At 40.8% G+C, this 25,038-nt stretch overlaps 1 protein-coding gene across 1 annotated transcript in view; it reads left to right on the top strand.

The window, feature by feature from the left end:
• Positions 1 to 23,446, top strand: part of LOC145396975 (ionotropic receptor 21a-like) — a 188,895-nt gene extending 165,449 nt beyond the window's left edge. Inside the window, exons 11-14 of the mRNA XM_080270205.1 lie at positions 2,034 to 2,343; positions 2,699 to 2,851; positions 10,255 to 10,398; positions 23,258 to 23,446. Of these exons, the coding sequence (XP_080126331.1) occupies positions 2,034 to 2,343; positions 2,699 to 2,851; positions 10,255 to 10,398; positions 23,258 to 23,446 (796 nt within the window). The remainder of the gene's footprint in view (positions 1 to 2,033; positions 2,344 to 2,698; positions 2,852 to 10,254; positions 10,399 to 23,257) is intronic.
• The last annotated feature ends 1,592 nt before the right edge of the window (positions 23,447 to 25,038 follow it).

The following is a 25,038-nucleotide window of genomic DNA, read 5'->3' on the forward strand; positions in this document are numbered from 1 at the left end:
AAAATAGAGGATAAGCCAATAAAAAAGGAGAAATTCTAAATATCTTTAAGAAGTCCTGCCTCCTTGACAAAGGAGAGGGTTGCCCCTCCCAAGGCACAGGCATCCTCCCCAAGCACGGAGGAAAGATGATACTCACCTCCATCCGTTTGGTGGTCAGAGAGGAACCGACGCCGTAAATCCTCAAGACTAGGACACTCCACCAACAGGTGCCGAACAGTCAAGGGAACCAGACAGTCATCACAGAATGGAGGAGGAGCCCTCTCCATTAAAAAACCGTGAGAGAAACGGGTGTGGCCAATGCGGAGGCGGCACAAAGCAGTCTCCCATTGACGAGGGAAGCCCTGGTAACTGAATGAGCCCACCTTGCAAATCGAGCGCAACTTATTGGCACCCACAGCATCCCAATGCTCCTGCCAACAGCACCAAACTCTGAAGGCAATAAAGGAGCGCATATCTGCAGCAGGCAGACGATACAGAGGGGACTGTGCAAGAGGGGGACGAGCCGCTGCCGCCTTGGCCAGCTGATCAGCTCGTTCATTCCCTGCCACTCCTACATGAGCTGGAACCCAACAGAAATCCACACGACGTCCACGACGCCCTAAAAGGAAAAGCCACTCTAAAATGGATAAAACCAAAGGATGAGAGGGATTAAAAGACTCCATTGCAGAAAGAGCACTTCGTGGGTCACTAAAAACAGTAAAAGCAGTGTGGGGAAGAGTGAAGAGAATCTGAAGGGCAAATAAAATAGCAGTCAGCTCAGCTGTAAAAACAGAAGCAGTCACAGGGAGGCTCCCACCTCGACAGAAGGTGGGAAACACCACACCAAAGCCCACACCCGCATCAGACTTAGATCCATCAGTATAAACTGGTATGGAGTCCCCATGAGAAGAGGCATGCTCTAAAAACAGAGAAAATAAAACCTGAGGAGGAAGGGAGGCCTTACTGGATGAGAAGAAACGACAAAATGTCACCCTGGGGAGAAGCCAGTAGCCCACCCTCGGGACACGGTGGGGAGTGATCGGCACAGAAGGAACAGAGAAGCTATGAGACTCCTAGGGTGGGTGCTGCATGACCTAGACAGAACAGTGTGTAATGTGCAGGTAGTTTGGTGCAAACAAAGAAAAATGTATAGGAGAGTATGTTAGTCTACTTTCCATGTTACTGGAACAGAAAGTTCAGCTGAGGTGAACGGTCAGCAGCTAGGTCTGAGTTTTGAGAGCTGGTGAAGCAGGAACTCCATTTCTCCCCATCACCATCATCCACCTCAGAGGCACTATCATGTTTAAAATGTGTACAGAATCGTAGAACAATGGCGATTAATTTTTTATAACGTGTGAAATTACAAGTTATTATGATGCCATATTAACAAAATAAATGAAAAGTTAGCATTTTGTGGTGCATTTTGTAGCAGCACTCCGAAGAATATGAGAGTGGTCATGGAAAAATATCAAAACACACATTACAATAGAAAGATAACACGTTGAAACTTGATTTGTAAGTCCGGTACAAACAAAACCATATCAATGTGTGTCCCTCATATGGTGCAAGTACTGATAATGTACAGAATTTGTTTTTTTTTACATTACTGGCACTGTTTAAATGTGGCTGAACTGACTGAACCATTTTTTTTTTTTTTTTTTACATTTTATATAAAAATTTCTCGATTACAGTTAACTGCAAAGCAAAATTTGACTAAGAGAGTTAGCCTAACAGAGACTTCTGCTCTTTATTATTATTGTCCCTTTTAGCTATCATTTAGGTTTTTCAGACTCATTTGTGACTACTTCCAGTACAATCTGTCTGTTAGTGTAGGAAATTGAGTATAGACAAACATTCTGAACTCCCCCGCATATATAACTTCTGGTAATACGGTTGGACTATAAATTTGTACATTATTCAGTGCCTAACTATTGTAGTACATGGAAGTATTGAGGACAGTACATGATTAACATGAGTAACTGAAGCGATACCTAATTCATAAATATAAAATCCATGAACCGTTCATATAACAAATTGATTTTATCTTGTTGCAGTCTTGGCCACTCCTCTTACCTGGAGTCTATGATGTCAAGTTACCTACACGCCATCGCTATACACCTGCTCGAGCCAGTTGCCCGGGAACCCAACACCAACAGCAGCCGGGTGGTGGTGGCCTTCCTGTGGCTCTACACGATGGTGCTGGGAGTGTCTTACTGCTCCAACCTTACTGCCTTCCTCACCGTCACACGCCAACCTCGCACCATTGACACATTCAAAGATTATCTGGAGTCAGACCTCAGTATAGTTGGCTTTGGTCATTTTTACACTGACCTTATGATGGGCTCCACGAATGATGATATAAAAGTATATTTATTACTGTTCGTTAGAGTCTAATTAATTTACCTGCCACTGCCTGCATAATTACTGTATATTGATGGTCATAGCCTTCAAAATACTGTGTATAAAACCAGACAGAAAGCTAAAGGATCCGCTGCAGCCAGGTTACATATATTTGCATATGTTCTTCTCACCGCCTGATAATTTAAGTCAGCTTTGGAAAAACTTCAAACTGAAGGAATGAAATACAGCCTTCATCAGTCCCTTCTGTGGGACTGATCTTTCCAAAGTTTCAAAACTGTCTGTAGGTATGAAGTATAAAATAAAAAACACGTCTACAACAACATTACTTAATATTTTAAAAATGCTGATAACGTTTCAGGAGCTGTTCAAACGCTACATCATGATACCTTCTGATCCAGAGTCTTGGGTGACAGATGGTAGAGCAGGTTACATGTCCAGTCATCAGTACCTCCAGTTTACCGCTACAAAAATTAATAGTGAATACAAAACTCCTGTTGTTCGTGTTATGAAGGTCAGTATGTTTCATTTATTTCCCTATCTATCTCTCTCTCTCTCTCTCTCTCTCTCTCTCTCTCTATATATATATATATATATATATATTTATATATATATATATATATATATCTATATATATATATATATATATATATATATATATATATATAATCATCATCATCAGCCATTACAAGTTCACTGTTGAACAAAGGCCTCCCGAACCTTCTTCACGAATTTCTTGACCGAGCCAATTTTTGCCAAGTTTTCCCTGCGAATTCCTTGATCTTATCTCTCCACTTCCTGTCTGGCCTTTTTCTGCTACGCCTACAATCTCATGGTGTCCAGTCAGTCAGCCTCTTGCTCCATCGGTTATCCTTTTCTTGCTACATGGCCTGCCCACCTGCATTTCTGTTCTGTTTTAACTTTCATAATATCTTTGACTTTAGTCTGCTCTCTAACCCAAGTTGATCTTTTCCTGTCTCTTAAGATACTAGTAATATTGACCTTTCCACTGCTCTTTGAGAACGGATCAATATATTTTCCATTGATTTTGTCAGTTTCCAGGTCTCACAACCGTAGGTTACAGCTGGAATTATACATTCGTTATATACTTCTCGTTTCATACAAACTGGCAAGCTACTTTTCAATATGTCTCTGTGTTTACCGAAAGATTTCCATCCAATTGTAATGTGTCTTTTTATTTCACTATCATGATCTTTCGCTAATATTAGTATTTGCCCCAAATAATTGTACTCCTTGACTTGTTCAAGGATTTCTGCGCTTATTCTGATGACGCTCTTTGGTGTATATGGATTGAACATTAGTTTTTTTCCAGTTCATCTATAACCCTTCTTTGAGCCTTTCTCTATTCGGGTTATTTAACACTTTTTGCAATGCCTCTGCCTTTTCTGAGATTAAGATATATATATATATATATATATATATATATATATATATATATATATATATATATATATATATACAGTAGGGCCCCCATTTATGGATGTTCAGTTTAGGCGCTTCTCCATTTATGCGAGCGGCAAAATGTTCATTCAATATATAATTATCAGTTTATGCGAAATTAACTCATTTTACGTGGCTTGCTACACATAGCAGCATAAATTCGGGGAGAAACGCAATTATGCATGCACTCCATCATTTTATGCGATGCTGTGGTGGCCTGGCTGGCGCCAGCTGACAGAGAGAGAGAGAGAGAGAGAGAGAGAGAGAATTCACCGAAGATCGTAAAATATTATCCTTTATTCTTTACCAATATATTCATGTAATATCTATTTTAAGGTAAAAGTAATCGAAAATACGCAATTACTAATCGATTACTAACCACAAAAGTAATCAAAATAATCGATTACCAGAAAAAGTGAGTATCGCCCATCACTAGTGGATGAGTGGAGTTCGCACCACTGGCTGAGACTAGCTACTGCGCTGCTTGTAAGTCAGTTTCAGGGTTGGGCAGTTTTCCGCCGTTCCTTCCATTTGAACATTGTGCTCAGTCTGCCCCTGGCTTGTCCTCCATGGACCTCATGATTGTTTGCCGGTCGCACAATTTCGCTTATTTTCGCACAGTCTCAGTTGCATATTGTTTGGCTGCTATTATGCCGTTAAGTCGAGGAGGGACACTCCACAGATGAAGAGGGAAGTTATCAAGAGAAAAGAGACAGGAGAGGGTAATACAGCCATCGGTAAAGCTATGGGGTTGGGTGAATCATCAGTGACAGTAATTTGGGAGGACAAGGTGGAAATTTTGAAAAGCATGAATGCCTATGGGTCGTCTGGCCTAGACTCTCGCAGCTACACTACAGATGACCGAGTGGTAAAGATGGAGAAGTTCTTTGTTTATTATTGTACCTTAGTCTGAATAAATAGTATTGTTCTTTATAATGGAGGAGTATTAATGTCCATGTGAGTGTGAATATAACAGGTAATCATAAGTCAAACCCCTAAAGTGGGGATCGTCTGTCCACCAAACTCCATTTTTCCCATAAGGCCTGTGGTTCGATTTCTGCATTTTCCATTTATGCGTGCTTGTTTGTCCACCAAATTGTCGCATGAATGGGGGCCCTACTGTGTGTGTGTGTGTGTGTGTGTGTGTATATATATATATATATATATATATATATATATATATATATATATATATATATATATATATATATATATAGATATATATATATATATATATATATATATATATATATATATATATATATATATATATATATATATATATATATATATATATATATATATATACTTATAGATATACACATACAGGGAGTCCTCAACATACGAAAATAATAGATTCCTGAAGGTCTTTCATAAGTCGGGTTTTTTTTTTTCGTAAGTCGTTTTTTTCCCTTAAACTTCATTCAGTCTTAGTAGGCCCTTATTTTCATGCAATAATTGTTTATTATAAACAAGCATAAATACAAAGATTGTGATATATTTATGTATTCTGTACAGTACTGCAAAAGAAAAGTTCCTTGTCCTTTAAAATTGTTCCTACGGTTGAGAGATTCAGTTTCAACACATGTGCCACATCACTCAACCTCTCTCCTTTCTCGTAATTATGTCCACTTCCGATTCCATTGTAATTGCATGCCGTTTTCTCCTGCTACCATCACCATTTTCACTACTTTTCCGTTTCTGAGACATTTGGGGGGAAATAATCAAATCTCAGTGACAAAAATCACAGCTGATATGACTTGTGTTCATAACAACAATGCTGTGGGCTTCCAAACAAGAGGAAAGCAGGAGCACACAGTCAGCATCTGTCGTGGACCACGGACTTGTACTTGGCACGTGGACTGAATTGGTAAATTATTATTATTATTATTATTATTATTATTATTTTTACTTTTTTACCCTTGGAAATTATTTTGTTCGTATCAGCGGTTTTTTTTATAAGTCCGTACTTCGTAAGTAGAGGTCTGACGGTATATATATATATATATATATATATATATATATATATATATATATATATATATCCTTTGGCCATGCGGAGAGGATGGAGAGTGAGAGACTGACGAGGAGTGTGTATGTGAGTGAGGGGGAGGGGGGAGAGGGAGGGGGAGGCCAAGGATGCGATGGATGGATGGAGTGGAGAGGTATATGAGAAACAGGGGTGTGAGCTGGAAGCAGGGCAGTGACACTGCGGGGGACAGGGCGACATGGAGGGGATTTGATTGTGGCCACCCCTTATGGGATTAAGGCATCTGGTATATATATATATATATATATATATATATATATATATAATCCCTCCACTATCCGATGTAATAGAGACAAAGGCATGTCCAGAACGTGGTTCTGTCCAGAAAGTGGGCCCCTGCCTCCTGGACTGGTACTTATGGACCCTAACCTAGCCTAACCAAGAAAAACACCTACATAACTCCCTACCAGACAAGCATAGCACCTATTTAAGACCCTATTCACACCAATAAGGGACATGAAAGAGTGAAATAAATGCAAAGGAAGCAGAGAATGAGGCTTTAGAGGTAAGTATGGCAAATACAGAACAATATGAAACATTTTGGGTACTTTTTTTTTTTTTTTTTTATGTGTCCGACTCTGGGCAAAGGCTTCAGGGCCTATATCTTGGGGGCAGTAGCCTATCCCAAGGCCCAGTAGTCCTCCTACACCTCCACATGTCACCACTTCGGCGCTAACACCCACCGTCCATATTGAATACATGCTAGGGCTGTCTCATACAGGACTGGTGTATTGGTATTAGCGGGGGTATTTTTACGACATGTCGGCGGGTCATCTGGTAGATTAGGAAAGTCTGCTTTTTATGAAATTCAAATCCTTAAACTGTCCCCTGCCCCAGCCAGGATTCGAACCTGGGTCCATCAGGACTGCAAGCCGCCTCTCTACCGATTCAGCCACCGCCTCCCCAAATTACAAGTCCATGGCTCCTGGATTGGTACTTATGGACCCTAACCTAGCCTAACTCAGAAAAACAACTACATAACTCCCTGCTGGACCTGCATAGTGCTTAAAACCCTATTCACACCAGTAAGGGACATAAAAGAGTGAAATAATTGCAAAGGACCCAGAGAATGAGGTTTTAGAGGTAAGTATGGAAAATGCAGTACGATATGAAACATTCTGGGTACTTACAAGAAGTCCATGGCATTCCTGATGAATAACCCACCTCCTCTCAGACTCTGACAGTAAGAAGGTGTACCTGAAGCACCTGCAGTAATCAAGTATTGGACTAAGCTTAGTCATTTGCACTCTGAATTCTATTTTCTTAACACTGCGCACTCAGTTCTTACTTGCGCTTCATTGTACCTTAATGAAATCAGTGTTGCACTCTGCACTTAGGTCTTTGCACTCAGAATTCTAATTTCTTAACACTGCACACTCTGTTCTTATTTACGCTCCATTGTACATTCATGAAATCAGTGTTGCACTCTGCACATAGGTCTGTGGACTCAGAATTCTGATTTCTTAACACTGCGCACTCTGTTCTTATTTGCGCTCCATTGTACATTCATGAAATCAGTGTTGCACTCAGCACTTAGGTCTTTACACTCAGAATTCTAATTTCTCAACACTGCACACTGTTCTTTTCACTGCACAACACTGTAAATTCCCGTGTGGTCTAGTGGCGAGTTCTTGCTATTCATTGTCAGAGTCTGAGAGTAGCTGATGTAGGTGGCCTAGGGGTGCATCGCTGGGACATGGTGATGGACTACCCACTGCAGACAACTCTGAAGACAGGCACAAACTCACGTCCAGTGGCGACTCCACCGTGCCTGATGTGCTTGGCAGTGGCTCAGAGGATGAAGGCCTGTCTTGTGGAGGCAGTGGTGTGGAGCCAGGGCTGGGCACAGTGGGAGTCACGGGTCTGAAAAAAGTGTCAATCTTGATTGACGCAAGGAACGACGATTCTGGTGATTAATGATGCACTGCCTGAAAGCCACACTTCCTGCACAAGTCCCAAGGGTCCCATCTCCCTGTCGCAGTCTGGGTGTTCCAGGTAGTCGAGAACGAACACGAGGTGCTCTCGGAGAGTGTTTAGCTTGGGGATGGCTGGAGTAGTGGCACGCTGAGAGGAGTCCGCATCATCATCACTTTCCTCGTTGGAATCTTCAAGCTGGGTACTTGTACCTGCAACTGAAGATGCGATCTCAATATCAGACATGATCTGATATCCAGGATCGCCCTCGTCGTCATCCAACCACTCACGCATTTCGTCCACATCAACATCGTCGCCATGTGCACGAAGACGAGCATGGAAGTCACCCACATCAAAACCTACAAAATTGTGCTACACATCGGCTCTGAGAAGCAGACGAGACCAACCATTTTCCAGTCTTGACAGGGACTTCCTTCCATGCACTGGCCCAGTTGTAAATGGCAGACTTGATCTTGCAGCGGCGAAGGTTTTCCAACCGCTGGCCTTACGTATCCCATCCCTCCCTGCGCTCATCCTCATCCTCGAGAACAACCATCACCTCGTCGAGGAACTTCCTACGGTACAGCCTCTTCATTGCCACAATCAATTCTTTGTCCATTGGTTGGATGAGAGTAGTCGATTTGGTGGCAAAAACATGCACCTAATGTGGTCAATCTTAGCCACCAATTCCTTGTCAGATGGATGTGCAGGTGCATTGTCCAAGAAAAGGAGGGCCTTTACCTGGTCATGTGGGATTCCCAGTTTCTCCGTCTAGTAATGTATGACCTCCTTGATGAAATGGCAGAGGAGCCAGTCTTTGAAGACTGGCTGTGAACCAAGCCTTCACAGAATGTTACCAAACAACAGGAAGGATATCCATCACCCCACGAAGACACCGAGGCTGCTTTGCATGACCAACAAGAACGGTCTTGAGCAAGTGCATGATGTTAGCATTGGCAAAACACAAAGCAGATAACTGTTGCTTGCGGAGTTTGCAGCCAGGTACACACTTCGCTGTCTCCTCGACTAGAGTATTCGTTGGCAAAGAGCGATAGAATAGACCAGTTTCGTCAGCGTTGTAGACTTGACCAAGAGTGAGGCCCTCCCTGTTGATCAAGCCCTTCACCTTCTGCCGAAACTCCTCTACTCCCTCCTCGCTGGCCTCCAGAGCTTTGCCATGAGCCTTACTGTTGGTAAGTCCATGCCATAACTTGAAAGTGAAGAGCCAACCCTCGGATGCTTTGAAGTCTGGGGTATCGTGAAATCTTGCAAACTTCTCAGCAGCAGCCTTCAACTCCGTGCCATGCACCAGCACACCAGCAGCACGTTGTTGATGATACCAAATCAACGTGGAGCGGTCAGTTTCTGCAAACCATGGAGTAAACATCATCTTCCTCTCCATGCTGCATTTGTTCTTCGATGAGAAGTCACCTGTGTACTGCATGAGTTTGCCCTGGGACCACTTGATATCAAACAATGTAGAGCGGGCCAGGTTAAATTCACGGAGGATGCATGAGGTTGATCATCCAGCGTCCACCTTGCCCAATGTTTCCCTCTTCTTCTTCAGAGTCAGAACCACTTGCTTCCTCTTCTCGGGCAGCGGGTCCATCAACACACACGTGAAGTGGTAGGAAAGGAACAGCAGAGCCTGCAGGAGGTAGGGCACCACCACAAAAGTGAGCACGTGGGTGGCCATGGCGACGAGCGTGTACTCACGAAGAAAGACAGGCAGGAAGTGGGGAGGATGCAGGGGCGCTCTAGAGGATGTTGGTGGAACTACACACCAAAACATAGCTGGTCCGTGTCGTGCACCAAGTTCAAATTATGGGGGGGGGGAAGTTGGATTTTTTGGGAATTTTTTGTGTTTTTTGGGCCATTTGGGATTACTAAGTCCCGGGCCCAAAATGTCTGGTAAGTGGGGAGTCCGGATTGGGCGTCCAGATAGTACAAGGATTACCGTATATAGATATAGATAGATAGAGAGATGGACAGATAGGTAATGTTTATATATATACATTACTGCATTAGGCCTTGTAGCATTACCTTTTGAGAATACAACCCTCAATGGGTTTGTCGCACAGAGTGAAAAGATACCACTATAATCGGTCACAAGACAGCACATATCATTGATACAGCAATGAATGATGAAGACAAATAATTAACAAATAACCAAGTGCCTGAATGGAATGACTGGGCTGAAACACTTGATATGTTACACCTTTGATGGGCAATGGTATGATTCTGTTATGTTCTTGTCAACAGGATATATGATGGGGTCGGTTTCATTCAAGGATCTATTGACACCACATTTTTTCTTTGTATCGTCTTATAGCGTCTGTATCCCTCACAGGAAACTGATAACTGAAATACAATTACAGTGTGACTGTCATAATATTAAGGGCTGGTGTAAAGTAATGGATAACACTTACTTTATATTTCTCGAAGGTCATATTCAAAACTTGACTGACGCATTGCTGACTCTGTGTACACAGGAATGTGCGTGGCCCTTCAGTTTAGCGGTGGGATTACAAAGTTTTTCACCGCTCAAGCCCAGGATCGATGAAGTAGTTAACAACATAGTCCAGAGTGGTATGCTGTCATACTGGTTCGACGAGACAGTAAGAACGGCATCTCAGGTATATTTCCAATTTCATTGTTTGCAGTATATTTTCTTTGTCTAATTCTCAGGTGGTAGGTGGTAGTGACCATCATCCACTCGCTAGATGTGATGCTGCCTACTTTTTCCATCATCCTTATATATATATATATATATATATATATATATATATATATATATATATATATATATATAAAGATAGATAGATATAGATGTATTACTGTCTCCCCCCCCTCCCTTTCTATTCCTCCCATCCCTTTGTCACTTTTATTACTTTTCTTTCCAAATCAGGTTGTAATACCCTGAATGACAAGCCTAATGGAAACCATTACAATGCTGAGTGTAACATTATAACCAAATAACGGGGTAAAGTGATGGCTTCTCTGGTGCCCTTGCTAACTGGGTGGAGAGATGCAAATGAAGCGCCCATTTGGTAACCAATCCTTCGCATTCCATCATGCGTTTTGTTGTGGGAAGACATTATATACCACAAGGGAACATAGATTCACTCCAAGAGATGGCCTTGTTGGGGCGCTTCTTTGCCTGAAGTTGATGGGTCTGCTTGGACAGATAGGCCAGGGTTACCTAACATCAGCAATAACAACAACAACAACAGCTGGTCAGCTTTTGTGCTTAATTGCATATACAATTCTCTTAACCCTTCTCTATACCATCTCTCCATCTGAATCCCTCCTTCCCTCCAGCCTTAACGCCATTCATCGGCTTCGTAAATGCCATCTGGCTCTTATTTCTTCTAATATACTATAGCACCAGGTGTGTGTGTGTGTGTGTGTGTGTGTGTGTGTGTGTGTGTGTGTGTGTGTTTATTTTGGGCAGCCGAAACTACACATGCAAGTCGCACCAGAACTGGCACAAAAATCGCAAAAAATTCACTGATGTGAAAAAACTTGGTCCCATCACGATTGAAAATCTTGTACTATATTTAATGAGCGACCACATTTTGACCAAAAAACGCTGCCCCAGGCGCCCGGCATAGGATCTCCGAAGAAGTTTTTTCCCACAGGTATAGCTAAAATATAGCAGCGTGAGAGTCCTCTGCAGGAGCAAGTGCGAGGGGCCCCAAGGGCCCACGAGCACTTGTTCACACTATATACATTATATGCGATCCCGCACAGTATCGCCGCTTTCAGTTTTTCCATTACATACACTGCTCCTTCTGTTTTTCATTTCTTCACTTCTTAGCATTTCCCAAACATTGGCAGTAGCCTATATTTATACAGGGACAAACAAATCCTTATTATTATATCAGCAACTAAGCAGGGTTCATTGAATATGACCAAACTCTAGGAAACTGGAAAAAATCAGTGATCCTTTCAAATAAAATAAGAACTACTCGATGCTGATAAATGATAAAATGCAGAGCCACATCGTCCTACAATACATTCCCTGCCTTAACATATTTATTCAAAGGGCGTTTTATTATGTAACTCCTGTCTTCAGACAATTTAATTCAGTTTACAGGAGACTTGACGAACTGGCGGGGTTAGATGTACAGTAAGCTTCAGTAGCCCCTATTCTACTAGGTGTCCTCCCTACGTTGAGAAAAATAGACTGATCTGACCCTGAGTAAAATTTCGCATGTGCCATCAGTGATGTAATTAAGACTTAACGTCATCGCTTTCCACTAACATTTCATCCATTCTGTCCATTGTAGTCATTCGTGTATTCTTTAAACTCGTGTCGTGCTACTTCATGAGTCAACCCCAGGGGAATGTGAGGTACATCATATGAGCAGGATTTTCAACAACACACCACAAAGTCTCTCTTCGACGTAACAACACGCAGTTTTCATGGGATATTAGGCTTTCTATAATGTTTCATCCCCTCCCCCCCCCGCCAGATTAATTGCAGAAACAAAGTAAGTTCTCTACTGTGCAAAAAAAATCATGCACTTCCTGATGGTAGTAGCACCTTTGGAAGGCCCAATCTCTCTCTCTCTCTCTCTCTCTCTCTCTCTCTCTTGAAATCCAGTGTAGGCCGACAGTGGCTAAGGAAATGGAGGGAAGAAAAATAATAGTCGAAAGTAGCGCGTAACGCTAAGGTTTTGGGTTACTGGACTAACTAGCAACTCAGTCATTTTTTGACAAGAGCGAGTCCAGCTTGTATAGCTGCTGGTATCAAGCCAATTGAAGAGATTTCGACCACAGTAATTTCAGAAGCATGATTTGAGCAAAATAATTTTGTAGGTAGGCTTGTCAGATCAGTTCCAAGATGATGATATTCATATGAAGTTATTTTGCAATGGTTGCTAAATTGGCCATATTGCCGCACCCCAGAGCCTGTTGTTTAATCCCCGCCTGCAATCCCATTTGTTTCTTGTCTGCCGTTACGGCACAGTCACCTATATAATCGCCATGTAGTTTTGTGAAATTTCAGTACGTTTAACAGAAGTAACATATTACACTCTGAACACGTAAAGTGCTGCAATGGAATTTCCTGCATTTTGTGAGATGTGTGAAAAACACTAGATTTTTAGTATCAAAGACTAGTTTTTATTCCCTTGATATGAAGGAGAACATGCATATCGTAGTTTTGTTCTCGTGTTTTGAAAGAAAACATTTATAATCATCTTTCATAGTATTGGTATAATTTAGAGGCTGTGTCGATCAGACATTCATTCTCAGGTCTTTAGCGGAAAAGTTTTTAGAGAAGGGAAGGAAGTTGTATGCGGCCTTCATAGATTTGGAGAAAGCATAATAGCGTAGATAGACAAGGACTGTGGAAAGTATTCAGAATTATGGAGTAAATGGGAAGTTGTTGAATGCAGAGAAGAGTATGTATAAGGGTGCTAAGGCTGCAGTGCGTATGGATAGTGAACTGAGGGAATTTCTCAATCTGAAGGTCGGACTGAAACAGGGATGTGTCATGTCTCCATGGTTGTTCATGGATGGGGTTATAAAGGAGATACAAGGTAGGGCAGTGAATGTTTGAGCGGCCCTAATGAAAGAGGGCAGTGTGTGGAAACTCCCTGTACTGTTGTTTGCAGATGATACTGTGTTGTTAAGTGAATGTGAAGGGGAGCTGCAAGACTTGGTGAATGAGTTTGGATGAGTGTGTAGGAAACAGACTCTAAAGGTGAATGTATGGAAGACTAAAGTTATGGTCTTCGAAAGAAATGAAGTCACTGAATGTACAGTGAGGTTGGATGAAGAGGAAGTGGAAAATGTGAGTACGTTTAAGTACTTGGGTAGTGTGATGAGTAAGGATGGAAGTTTAAAGGGTGAAGTGCTTGATAGGGTACAACAAGGAAAAAAGGTTGCAGGTTCTTTGAAAGCAGTGATAAGAAACAGGAAAGTGAACACGGAAGTGAAAAAGTTACGACATGACAGTATTGTGATACCAGCTTTAACGAACGGAAGTGAAGCATGGACCTTGTTGGAGGGATATGAGTAATTTGAGAGGAACATGTGGAGTACATGGAGAGACAGACTGACAAATGAGGAATTGAAGGAGCATTGTGGTATGGATGTGGATGCGGTAGGAGGAGTTAGGAGAAACATATTAAGGTGGTCTGGCCATGTAGAGAGGATGGAGAGTGAGAGACTAAATAAAGAGAGTGTATGTGAGTGAGGTGGAGGGACGGACAAGGTACAGGAGGCCAAAGATGAGATAGATGGAGGGATGGAGTGGAGAGGTATATGAGAGAGGGGTGTGTGAGCCGGGAGCAGGGCAGTGAAATGGTGGAGGACAGGGCGACATGGAGGCAATTTGTTTGTGGCCACCCCTTATGGGATTAAGGCATCTGGCAATAGATAGAGAGATGGAAAATATGGCTTTGTTTGCACCACTGACAGTTATAACATTGTGTGTGTGTGTGTGTGTGTGTGTGTTCTTACCTAATTGTTCTTATCTAATTGTATCTTTACAAGAATGAGTCAAGCTCGTACTGTCCCGTGTCTTAAACCATTTTCATCATACTTCTTAACCCGTCACGTCCCGAGGTTTTCCGCACCTCCGACATCCCCCAATCCTGAGGTATTTTCGAAAATTTTTTTTTTGGCTAAAACCTTTGCTTTTGGTGAGAAACATCGAAAATTCATAGAGAAATTGCTCACCTGAGATTTAAAATACTCAATCCAGGTAGGAGTTCCTCCTTACCTGACTGGATTTTCTAACATGCTGGCACCAAAGAAAACGAGTTCTATGGGAGGGTAACTATTTTATCCACTCATAAACAGTATTTATTTATTTACTTGGTACGAATTTATATGTAGTACAAGAGTATATTGGTTCTCAAACAGTAATATAGGCATTATAAGCATTGTTTCACTCACTAACTCATCACCATTCATGACCTTTTTTTCCCACATTACCTGATCATCATTTCTGACTGTTTCTTCCTCTAATGCTATGTAAACACTGTCCTCCACATTGTCATCGATTGGGGAATCACTGGCCCTGAATATCTTTACTGGCCAGGTCACTGGTAACAGGTGAATTGCCGAGACAATGGCGTGAGGGGGGGAGGGGGGAGGTTATGCGGTGTAAGGCATTGTCCCTGCTTGGCATCTTGTAGAGGAATAGAGGAAGGTGTCCCATGTATACGTACGAAAAATCACACTCGGAAATTGAAAATTGTGCAAATTAGGGACCTTGCAATTGCACGACGTACCGGTACGTCGCAGGGACTGGCAAATGCAAATCGTTGCAATGTACCCATACGTCGACAGGACGGGGCGGGTTAAATTCATGAATTGTTTTGGCACACACTATTTCATTCAGTAGTCCATTCCATTGATCAATTGCCCTATTTGGGAAACTAGATTTCCTTACGTCTTTATCGCGTCTTTTTTTATGCATTTTTCTTTTTTTCAGTGTCCTCTTGCTGATGCTTCCCCATAGGTTATATATTCACATATGTCTATTTTCTCCTTCCCTGATATGCAGTTATATAGCATAATCATGTCTCATCTTTTCCTTCTCTCCTGTAGTGTTGGCAGATTCAGTTTTTCTAGTCTCTCCTTATAGCTTAGATCCCTTAAGCTTGGTACCCATCTTATAGCGGCCCTTTGTACTTTTTCAATCTTATCTATGTGTTTCTTGAGATGAGGATTCCAGACTACTGATGCATACTCCAGGGTTGGTCTGATGAAAGATGTTATTATCTTTCACAGCATGTCTTCATTTATGTATGTGAATGCTATTCTGATATCTCCAAGCAGGGTGTACATATTCTGTACCTTCTCACTTATGTTGTCAGCAGGAGATAGTCTGTTGTTGATAATCAAACCTAAGTCCTTCTCTCATTCTAATATGTGTAGGGTTTTACTTCCTAACCTATAATGCCAATCTGGTCTTTTCCCACTTTTACCAAACTTCGTTACATGACACTTGTCCACATTGAATTCCATTTGCCATGTATTACTATATTCATGGAGTTTATTTAATTCTTCTTGTAGCTCTTTACAAGAGTCTGTGTTAGTAGTTCTCCTTTGTATTTTTGCATCATCAGCAAACATACTTAAACAGCTTTCATTCCCAATATTACTATCTATGAACTTTATATACATTGAAAACATAATAGGTGCCAGCACTGAAAGTGTGGAACTGTGCTAGTCACTTCCCTCCATGATGAGTAATTTCCCCTTAGTAGTGTTCTCATTTCTCTTTTTCTGAGAAAATCTTGCATCCAATAGTACAGTTTGCCTTGGATTCCTCCTTGATGGTACAGTTTCCAAAACAGTCTTTGGTGCTGTACTCTCAAATGCATCCTTGAAATCTAGATAGATACTGTCCACCCATCCTTCTCTTTTCTGTAATGTTTCTGCAGTTCTGTCACAGTAGCTTAATAGGTTAATAACACATGATTTTTCCTTTCTGAAACCAAATTGCCTTTCTGTTATCATATTGTGTTCTTCTAGATGGTTTACTGAAACTTTTCTTATCAGCTTTTCCAGTACCTTACAACACTGGTTAATGATACTGGTCGGTAGATGAGTGGATTTTTGTCTATTCCCATTCTTGAATAAGGGGACAATGTTTGCTTTCTTCCAAATATCAGGTAGTTTACCTTGACCCAAAGATTCCTTCAATATTAAAGATAATGGTCTGCTTAATTCCTTTGCACAGTCATGTAGCACCCAACATGAAATTTCGTTTGGACCATTTACTTTTCCTATGTCTACTTTACTAACTCCTCCTGTATTTCTTTTTCTGATATTTGTATATCTGGTAATATGTGTGCACATACATATTCCATATCATCCCTCTCAAAATTATTTTCTTCTGTAAAAAATGTTCGGAAATTCTGAATTAGTGGTGCATAAATATCTTTCTCTTGTGTTTAGAGAATCCCTTCATCCATAATGGATTGTATTTTATCACCTTCTCTTGATAATGAGAATCCCTTAATCTGTAATGGATTGTATTTTATCGTTTACTTTACTCTTGCTTCGGATGTAGCTGTAAAATAGCTTCGGATGATCAGTACTTTTGTTTATGATGTGCTGCTCAAACTGTTTTGGGGCTTCTCTCCTTATTCTTGTGCATTCGTTTCTTACCTGTTTATAGTTGTTATACGCCTTCTCACTATTGTGTCTTCTGTATCTATTCCACAACAAGTCTCTTTTTTCTGATTTTTTACATTCTTTATTAAACCATTTCTTTATTTTCATTTCTGCTTCTTTGTGCCGAAGGATGTAATTTTGGACTCCAATTGCATAAAGTTCACAGAATTTTCTATATATAACATTCAGATCTTGTCCTCTAAGCTCTTTTTCCCAATCTGTTTCTAATATTTCTTTAGGTCATGATAGTTGCCCTTTTTGTAGTAAAGGCTCATTTTGTAACTTTCATTACTGTTATGCAATCCTGAAGTTACAACTGTATACTGCGTAGTCGATTTTGCTGAATGGAGGGTGATACATAATATTGTCAATATCATTTTCTTGCCTAGTAATTATAAGATCTAGTACTGATGGTACATCAAGTCCTCTTTTTCTGGTGCTTTCTTTTTCATGTTGCGTTAGGAAAAACTCCCGCACAAGGTCCTGGAGCTTTTGGTCGTAACAGCTTTCCTGGCTTTTTATATCAAGAGTATTCCAATTTGTATTTGTATTGAAGTGTCCAGATAGTATAATTCTTTCAGATTTCTCCTTCATTCTATGTAGTAATGCTCTTAAATTTTGATTTGTGCTCTCTGTTAGGACTTTATATTCGCCTTTTTCCCAAATGTTTTATATGGGTGGCATGTATAAATTTGCCACAGTTACTTTCCCTTCAGACATACTAATCTCTACCTCGATCAGTTCTGCCTGTGAGGGTATATCTAGTTCTATTTCTTTGACTTACAGATTTTTCTTTGTTAACCCTCTTGCACAACATAAATTACCAATACGCTTTGGTTCCACAACACAGAACGAAAACCTCGCTAAGGCTGGCTCTGCTCGTGAGGCAAGGGAAAAAATTCTATGGTCCAATTTACCCAGGAAAAGTGCTTGTATTGTAATAAATTGCTTCCCATCATCTTCGTTCATGTTTATTCTATCAGATAAGAAAAAAGAACATAAAACCGATGAATAAATGTACAGAAATGAAGCCAGAATAAACCTTATTTAGGTGAAAACTAGCTTCTCATAACTTCCCAACATCACCGTGAAATTTTTTTCCTGTGACACGCAATTGCAAAGGACATGTCTATATGCAGAATTTCACGATCTTTCATATGAGAAAGTTTCAAGTTGATACGTCCAATAGTTTTCCAGTAAAAAAAAAAAAACTACTACAAAAATCAACTAAAAACGATCTGATTTGGTTATTATTTCTTATGTTATTAATGACACTGTAACAAACATATATGTAAATTCTATCCAGTTTTGTATCCCAAAGGTTAAGGAAGCCCATGATATAATTCACAGTGTTATAACCCTTATTGTTATTGAGAAAATGAATTTTGAAAAGTTACGATGGGTTGCCCACGGTGACAGCATCTACACTCCGACCCGTAGGCTGAGTAGGTTCGTCTTTTGTAACTTTTCCCCAATTATTTGCACACATAGGTTACGTTGCTTTACAAAAGTATGCACAACAAGGGATGAGGCTATGGCAAACCTAATGCCTGACTTGGCTTGTATCTCTGACTGGGGTAATAATAATCTTGTTTTTAATGCATCAAAGACTCAGTTTTTACACCTATCAACCCATCAAAATCTTCCACAGGAGTACCCACTAATGTTTAATAATATCCAGGTCAATCCTGCAACATCCTTGAACATGCTTGGGGTTTCATTCACACGAGACTTGTCTTGGAAAGATCATATTGCATCTTGTAAAATCTGCATCCAGGAGATTAGGTGTGCCAAGCTGACTCCGTGCCTTCTTTACCCCTGCACAGTTGTTGAGTTTATGCATGGGTTTTATTTGCCCCTGTTTAGAGTACAACTCTCATGTGTGGGGAGGCTCCCCACATACAGCTCTTCTCATTAGGGTGGAGTCAAAGGCTATTCATCTCATCAACTCTCCTCCTCTTACTGGCTTCCTTCAACCTTTGTCTCTTCGCCACACTGTTGCCTCTTTATCTCTCTTCTTTCGTTACTTCGACGGTCAATGCTCCTCTGAACTGTGTGCTTGCATCCCTCCACCTCCACGGCAGGCGCCTAGCACCTGTCTAGCAACAAACTCTCATCCCATTTCTGTCCAACTCTCTAATGCAAGAGTTAACCGTTACTCCCAGTCCTTCATTTATGCAATGGGTCAGCTCTGGAACTGTCTCCCTCTGTCTGTATTTCCTACTTCCTATGATCTCCAGCCTTTCAAACGCAGTGTATCCAGGCATCTCGAAATGAATGGATCTTTATATTAGCTCTCTTTTGTATTATTTTTTTTATTGGAACATTTTGCGGGCTCAGCCTTTGGTTTCTTCTTCCTCTCCAAAAAAAAGTAAAATAAGAAATCATCAGCTTGATCAAGCTTTCTTCAGATTTTTTATGGAACCTGTGTTTTAAGAGTAAAATGACTGAGAGAATAGCAGTGAAATGCATCACATTATCCCTATGAGGAATACATAGTATACACAAAATTATGCTTTACAGTACAATAGTACAAAAACAGGACAAATAAACTGGTTACTCACGTCCTCAAGCAGCATCGTAATGTTTCTTGAGAGGAGATGGCGTTGCAGAGAGGAGGACAGGTACGATCACAGCCTATGTGTGTGTGTGTGTGTGTGTGTGTGTTTGCGATGTGATTTACTGCCCTCGTATGATGATTGTGTTGATGATAGCCCGGTGGATGAAGGTTCAGGTGACCGTGGTGATGGTGGTGATGAAGATGGTTGTGGTGATGATGGTTGTGGTGATGATGGTTGTGTTGATGGTTCTGATGAAGATGGTTGTGGTGGTGATGGTTGTGGTGAATATGGTTGTGGAGGATATGGTTGTGGTGCGGCTGCTGCTGATGCTGGCTTATATTCAGGAGGAATGAAGTCTGAAGGGAACAGTGACTTTCTTGATTTAGCAGGGGAAGATGATATGGAAATATCTTGGATGGGTGGTGAGATGCAGGCAGGTTGGAGTGTGGTGAGAGTGTAGGGTGACTGTGGGGGGAAAGAGGTCAGTGTTTGCAGTAAGGGGATGGAAGAAAGATGGCGATAATGCGGCTCAGTCTCGAGGGTCAGGGTGGTTCCAGTGGTGGCAAGCGTAATACCAGTGGCGGCAGGACTGGTGGCAGTGATGGCAGTGGTGTCGGGGGTCATAGGACTGATGGCAGGGATGGTGGTTGTCACAAAAGTGGTGGCAAAGGTGACAATATTATTGTCCTAGGAGTGATGGCAGTAGTGACAGGAGTAGTTACGCCAGTGGTGGCAATGGTGAAAGGAGTGGTGGTAGTGATGGTGCTACTATATCTGTTGTGCTAATTGCCGCGGCCTTGACTGCGGCTTTGAGCTTATCACCCTTGGGGTCAGATTTAGCCCTCGCTTTCCTGCCCCTCACTCTCTCCTCTTCAACATATTCACTTTCCGTTTCACTTTCACTGCTTTCTTCACTCACTTCCACTCAGCAAGTACCTCGTGTACTCTTTCTCAGATCAGCCCTTGAGAGACATTTTTAGGTATAGTGTAAAACAGCAGGAGAACAGTAAAATCGGTTAGAAATTTTCAAATCTGGCTCTCTCTGAAAATATATAAGAAATACTTATAAACCTTCACAGGCACACTGCACTGTATAAAACAATATCACTATAATACATGTAAGGTATGGATCGTGCAGTAGTAGGAAACGTGCTCACACACCCTTTGAAGCTGACTGCCAGGAGAACACTGAGCTAAATATAGGCCGCTTGCCCCTTCAATAACCTTCCAGGTGTTGCCATACATTTGGCCTAGACCTAGCCACCCTCAGCTTTGACTCAACCAAATTTGATGCAATCCATCTACAGGAAAAGTTTCTACAACCATTCATAGGGAAGTTGAATCATAGTGTGTCATTGGTTACTCATCAGATTGCAGAGATAATGACTCACATTGACTCATCATGCGCGATATTATAATTCCTCCTCCTCTTTTTTTTTTTAGCTCCTATCTCTTCTCCAAATACTGTATTCCTCTAGATTTAGGGTATCGTTTGATATCCTTGTTGTTATTTTTGTTTCAGTTAAGCAAACACTATGTGGTTCCTTTCCATACTATAATCATTCATCTCTAGTAATTTAGATACCATTCCTCTATATTAGAGTACATCAACTTAATCATCTTGCTTACATACTTGTCATGACTTGGGTCTACTACCTTCCTCCTTTTTATTCCCACCTGTTTATGTACCACTTTCATACCTCCAATCCAATTACTTTGTAAAAAAATGTGTTCTTCTCTTCCTCTGATCTGCCCTCATTCTTTGTTTTTGCCTCCTCCCTCTTCTCTTTTAGTAATCACAGTTCTTCTTGAGTTATGCATCTTTTTATCCATACATTTTTGAAATCCTCTTTTCCTATAAGTTTTTTGCATTTTTCAGTATTTACTCCACAGTGTTTACACTCAGGAAAGGTTACTTTAAGTGGCCTTGATTTATTTCTCTCATATTTCCTTAGCCGTTTGTGTTCCTTTACGTCTTTACTACAGCTTTCCTCTGCTATTTCCTTCAATATGCTCATTACATTTGCTATCTCCTTTTTGTCTCTTGAAATCTTGTTTTTATTTCCTCCTCCGCTATACCAGTGATTACTCTAGATTTGTTGATGTCTGCTGAATCTTTGACCAATTTTGGATTGTTCTGGAGTATTTTTTCCCTTCCTTTTTAATCTCTTTTCTTCGACTCTTGTTTCTAAGTCTTTCTTTACTCTCACCATTTCAGCATATGTGGTTTCCACATCATTTTTGTTGCTTTGCATCGCTTCATTCACCTGGGTTATCATCTCAATATCCTTGCTATGATCTGTGAGAGTGCTTGCTTGCCTTATTGTCTCTGTATCATTTCTGAACTCTTCCATAATGCTCTCATTGTTGACAACCGTGCTTGCCATTTCACTAATCATCCTTCTAAGTGTACCCACCTTAACTGAAAGCTCCTCTATTGTTGTGTCATTCTTGTTTACTTCCTTTACTAATTTTTCATTTTCTCCTTCTGCATTTGCAACTGCCTTTTAATTTCATCTGTTTCTTTCTGAAATACCTTCTCTAATCTGTTCACTCGTTCTACCAGTTTATTGTGCATCTCCATTTCCACCAGTTCCTGGTAGAAATCATCATCCTGGTTTCTACTTTCATCCCTTTTCCTTACTCCTTCCAAATTTGCATTGCTAAAGATGGTGGTCATCTTGTGGCACTAACAGAAAGATTCTACTAGCAGGATACAAAAACCCACACTGGCAGACGAAAAAAGATGTATTCCAAACAGTTTCGGCGACAGCTGTCGCCCTCTTCAGTGGATCTACAGACCAAGAGTGGTACATACAAATGCTGAGAAGCTGCTTATATGCAGTATCTTACAAGTATGCTTGTAAGATAGGCAACATAAATAACGCAGTGTACATTCACTCTTCGGAAAACGCCCATAGAATCGACTGGAATTCTAGCCAAATATTGTACAAATGTAGTAACTATAAGAAACGTAGGATTGTGGAAGCTGTATGTATACTGTAGAGAGATATAATAATTTTAACCATAGTGAAGGAATGTATAAATTAGATCCAGTGATGAGAGGATTAGTGGCAAGGTCCTTGCCGCCCCTTGTAATCCCTCACTCAGGTCGTGGACAGAGTAGAGGGAGAGTCAAGTGAGGTCACGTCAGGTGTGGTTGGGAAAACGTGTCCTCACCCTGCATATAAGCAGCTTCTCAGCATTTGTATGTACCACTCTTGGTCTGTAGATCCACTGAAGAGGACGACAGCTGTCGCCGAAACTGTTTGGAATACATCTTTTTTCGTCTGCCAGTGTGGGCTTTTGTATCCTATTTCATGGTCACGATAGTGTGACTTTTCAGCCGTCATTCTACTAACAGTTTTGCATTCCTGTACGTCATAGACCAAACAGTAAACGTTAAACAGCTGATTTGCTTGTTCGGCACATCTGCACTACTTTGTAGTATTCTGTTATTGGAACAACACTTTTACTTAAACTTCTCTTTTATATTAGAACACTTTTTAGTTGGACCTAGTATAAAGCGTGACCCATATAAAGATACTTTTTAGGTATGGCCATTTGTAGCCAAGATTGGCCAGGTGAGGAGTGTTGTGCGGCACGTCACCCCTCTCTCTCGCATCTATAGTGTGTGTGTATGTGTGTGTGTGTGTGTGTGTGTGTGTGTGTGCAGGCCTGTATAGTCATGAATATTCCAATTTTGTAAATTTTTTACTGCACTGCATCTAAAATATGCAAACTTTGTCTTGTTTTCATGCTCGTCTGATTCAATTTATCGCTCCATTAGAAGCGAAGGCAACCACAAAGGGGGACAGCAGACGGTGTTGGGGCCAGCGACACTGGGAAGGTGGTGGCACTAAACACTGACCACATGCAGGGAGCCTTCTACATCTTGGCCCTCAGCTACCTTTTCGCCATCCTGATCTTTCTTGCAGAGCTGATTGCGAGGCGCAGGAAACGCTACTACAGAAAATAGGTGAAACTAATTTGCGGAGGCCTGAAAAACATTCTGTATAAAGCAGACGGGATCTAAATGAAAAAAAAAAAAAAAAAAAACACTATTCTCCCATATACTCGTTATGTGAACTGGCATCTCCTAATCCAGTGTATTATAACAATGAACAGAATACCGACAAGTATGGTACGTTTTATTTACCTTTAGCCTATTTTCTGGAAATTGGAGTGATTCAATTCCTTCTCATTATCTGGACTTACAACCAGAAATCCCAGTATTCTGTGAAAATGCGTATGGTAACAGATATATCGAAAAAGTAATAGCCCAGGAGGAATAAACCGTGAAAAAAAAAAAAAAAACATTCATCATCCAATCCTGTGTTGCCCCATGAGCTTCGTAGGGGCCCAGGGCTAGGCAAGTTGGCCCTGACATTTAAGATGAGTGACCAGCCTCACCTATTCCTTAGTTGCAGTACGTGAGCAATAAACCCCATGGATATGAACCTGCACAGGCTCAATCCTATTGGAGCGCCTCTATTACCCACTAAACCACCAGGCACCATAATTTGATTATATGGTTACCACCCAGAGCAGTAAATGGTTTCCTGGTGTACAGGAATCCATTTGGCTCGTCACTCAGTGTTTCGTCACCCATAGCAAGAAGGAAGAGGAAAAACTGAAGGAAAGAAAGATTTAATAGCAAGAAAGGAAAGAAGGATGGAGGAGAGGAAAGGTCAGTCACCCGAAAGCAGCACTACATCGAGTGAGTGGAAGATGCATCCCCTCACCTACCGTTAAAAGAAAAAAATAACAGTAACAAGCTGAACAATATGGTATGATTAACGAATGTGTGAAAGAAAAAAAAGACAAATTTTACCCCCTATATTTTCGTTTTGATTACTCCGGAATTCAAGTGTCTACCAAATATTAGGGTATCCTGTTGGTACAAGGAATCTAAATCGATATTTTAAAAATAAGCACACAGGGTTTCGAGAATATTCGATTCAACAAAAATCTCCGTTTTATGGTAAAAGAAAAACCACTGCTGTTATGAGGCACCATACCTGTAAACTATAGAAGAAAATGTACAGAAATATAAAAATTTCATTTTGTAGGGAAAACCAGTTTGCTTGCGTATTGAAATATGTGTAAACTAATGAACTGAACATGTTTATTTAAATAATGAACTTTTAATAAGCATCATTCACTTATTATTTATCTGTTTTGTGAGATACAGTACGTACTAAATAAGCAATGTAAAACTGTCCAACCACTCTAAATAGGAGACTCCTGCAAACATAGAGGCTCATAAAAAAAATAAAAAAAAGTTAAGTTTAAAACGTTTCATAATTTTACCATAGTTAGATCTAAAATGTCTTTCTAAATTGACTTTGATTACGACCACTTCCACCTTCTCTTCACCCTGGAGAAAAGCCGCGCCTTACCCACTCCTCGCAATTATTTTAAAGTGGGAAATGAATAAAGAACTTGTATCTCCGCCCTGTCCCCCTGATATTTCAATGATGTATCCATTTGGCAATCATGCAATTGTATTTGAAAACTGTAATTCGTGTTAATTAATAATATTTACTGAGCTGGACTGGAAGCAAAAAC

Source organism: Coenobita brevimanus, chromosome 40, assembly GCF_032717465.1.
Source record: "Coenobita brevimanus isolate Jiangsu-jjx chromosome 40, ASM3271746v2, whole genome shotgun sequence".
Classification (NCBI taxonomy): domain Eukaryota; kingdom Metazoa; phylum Arthropoda; class Malacostraca; order Decapoda; family Coenobitidae; genus Coenobita; species Coenobita brevimanus.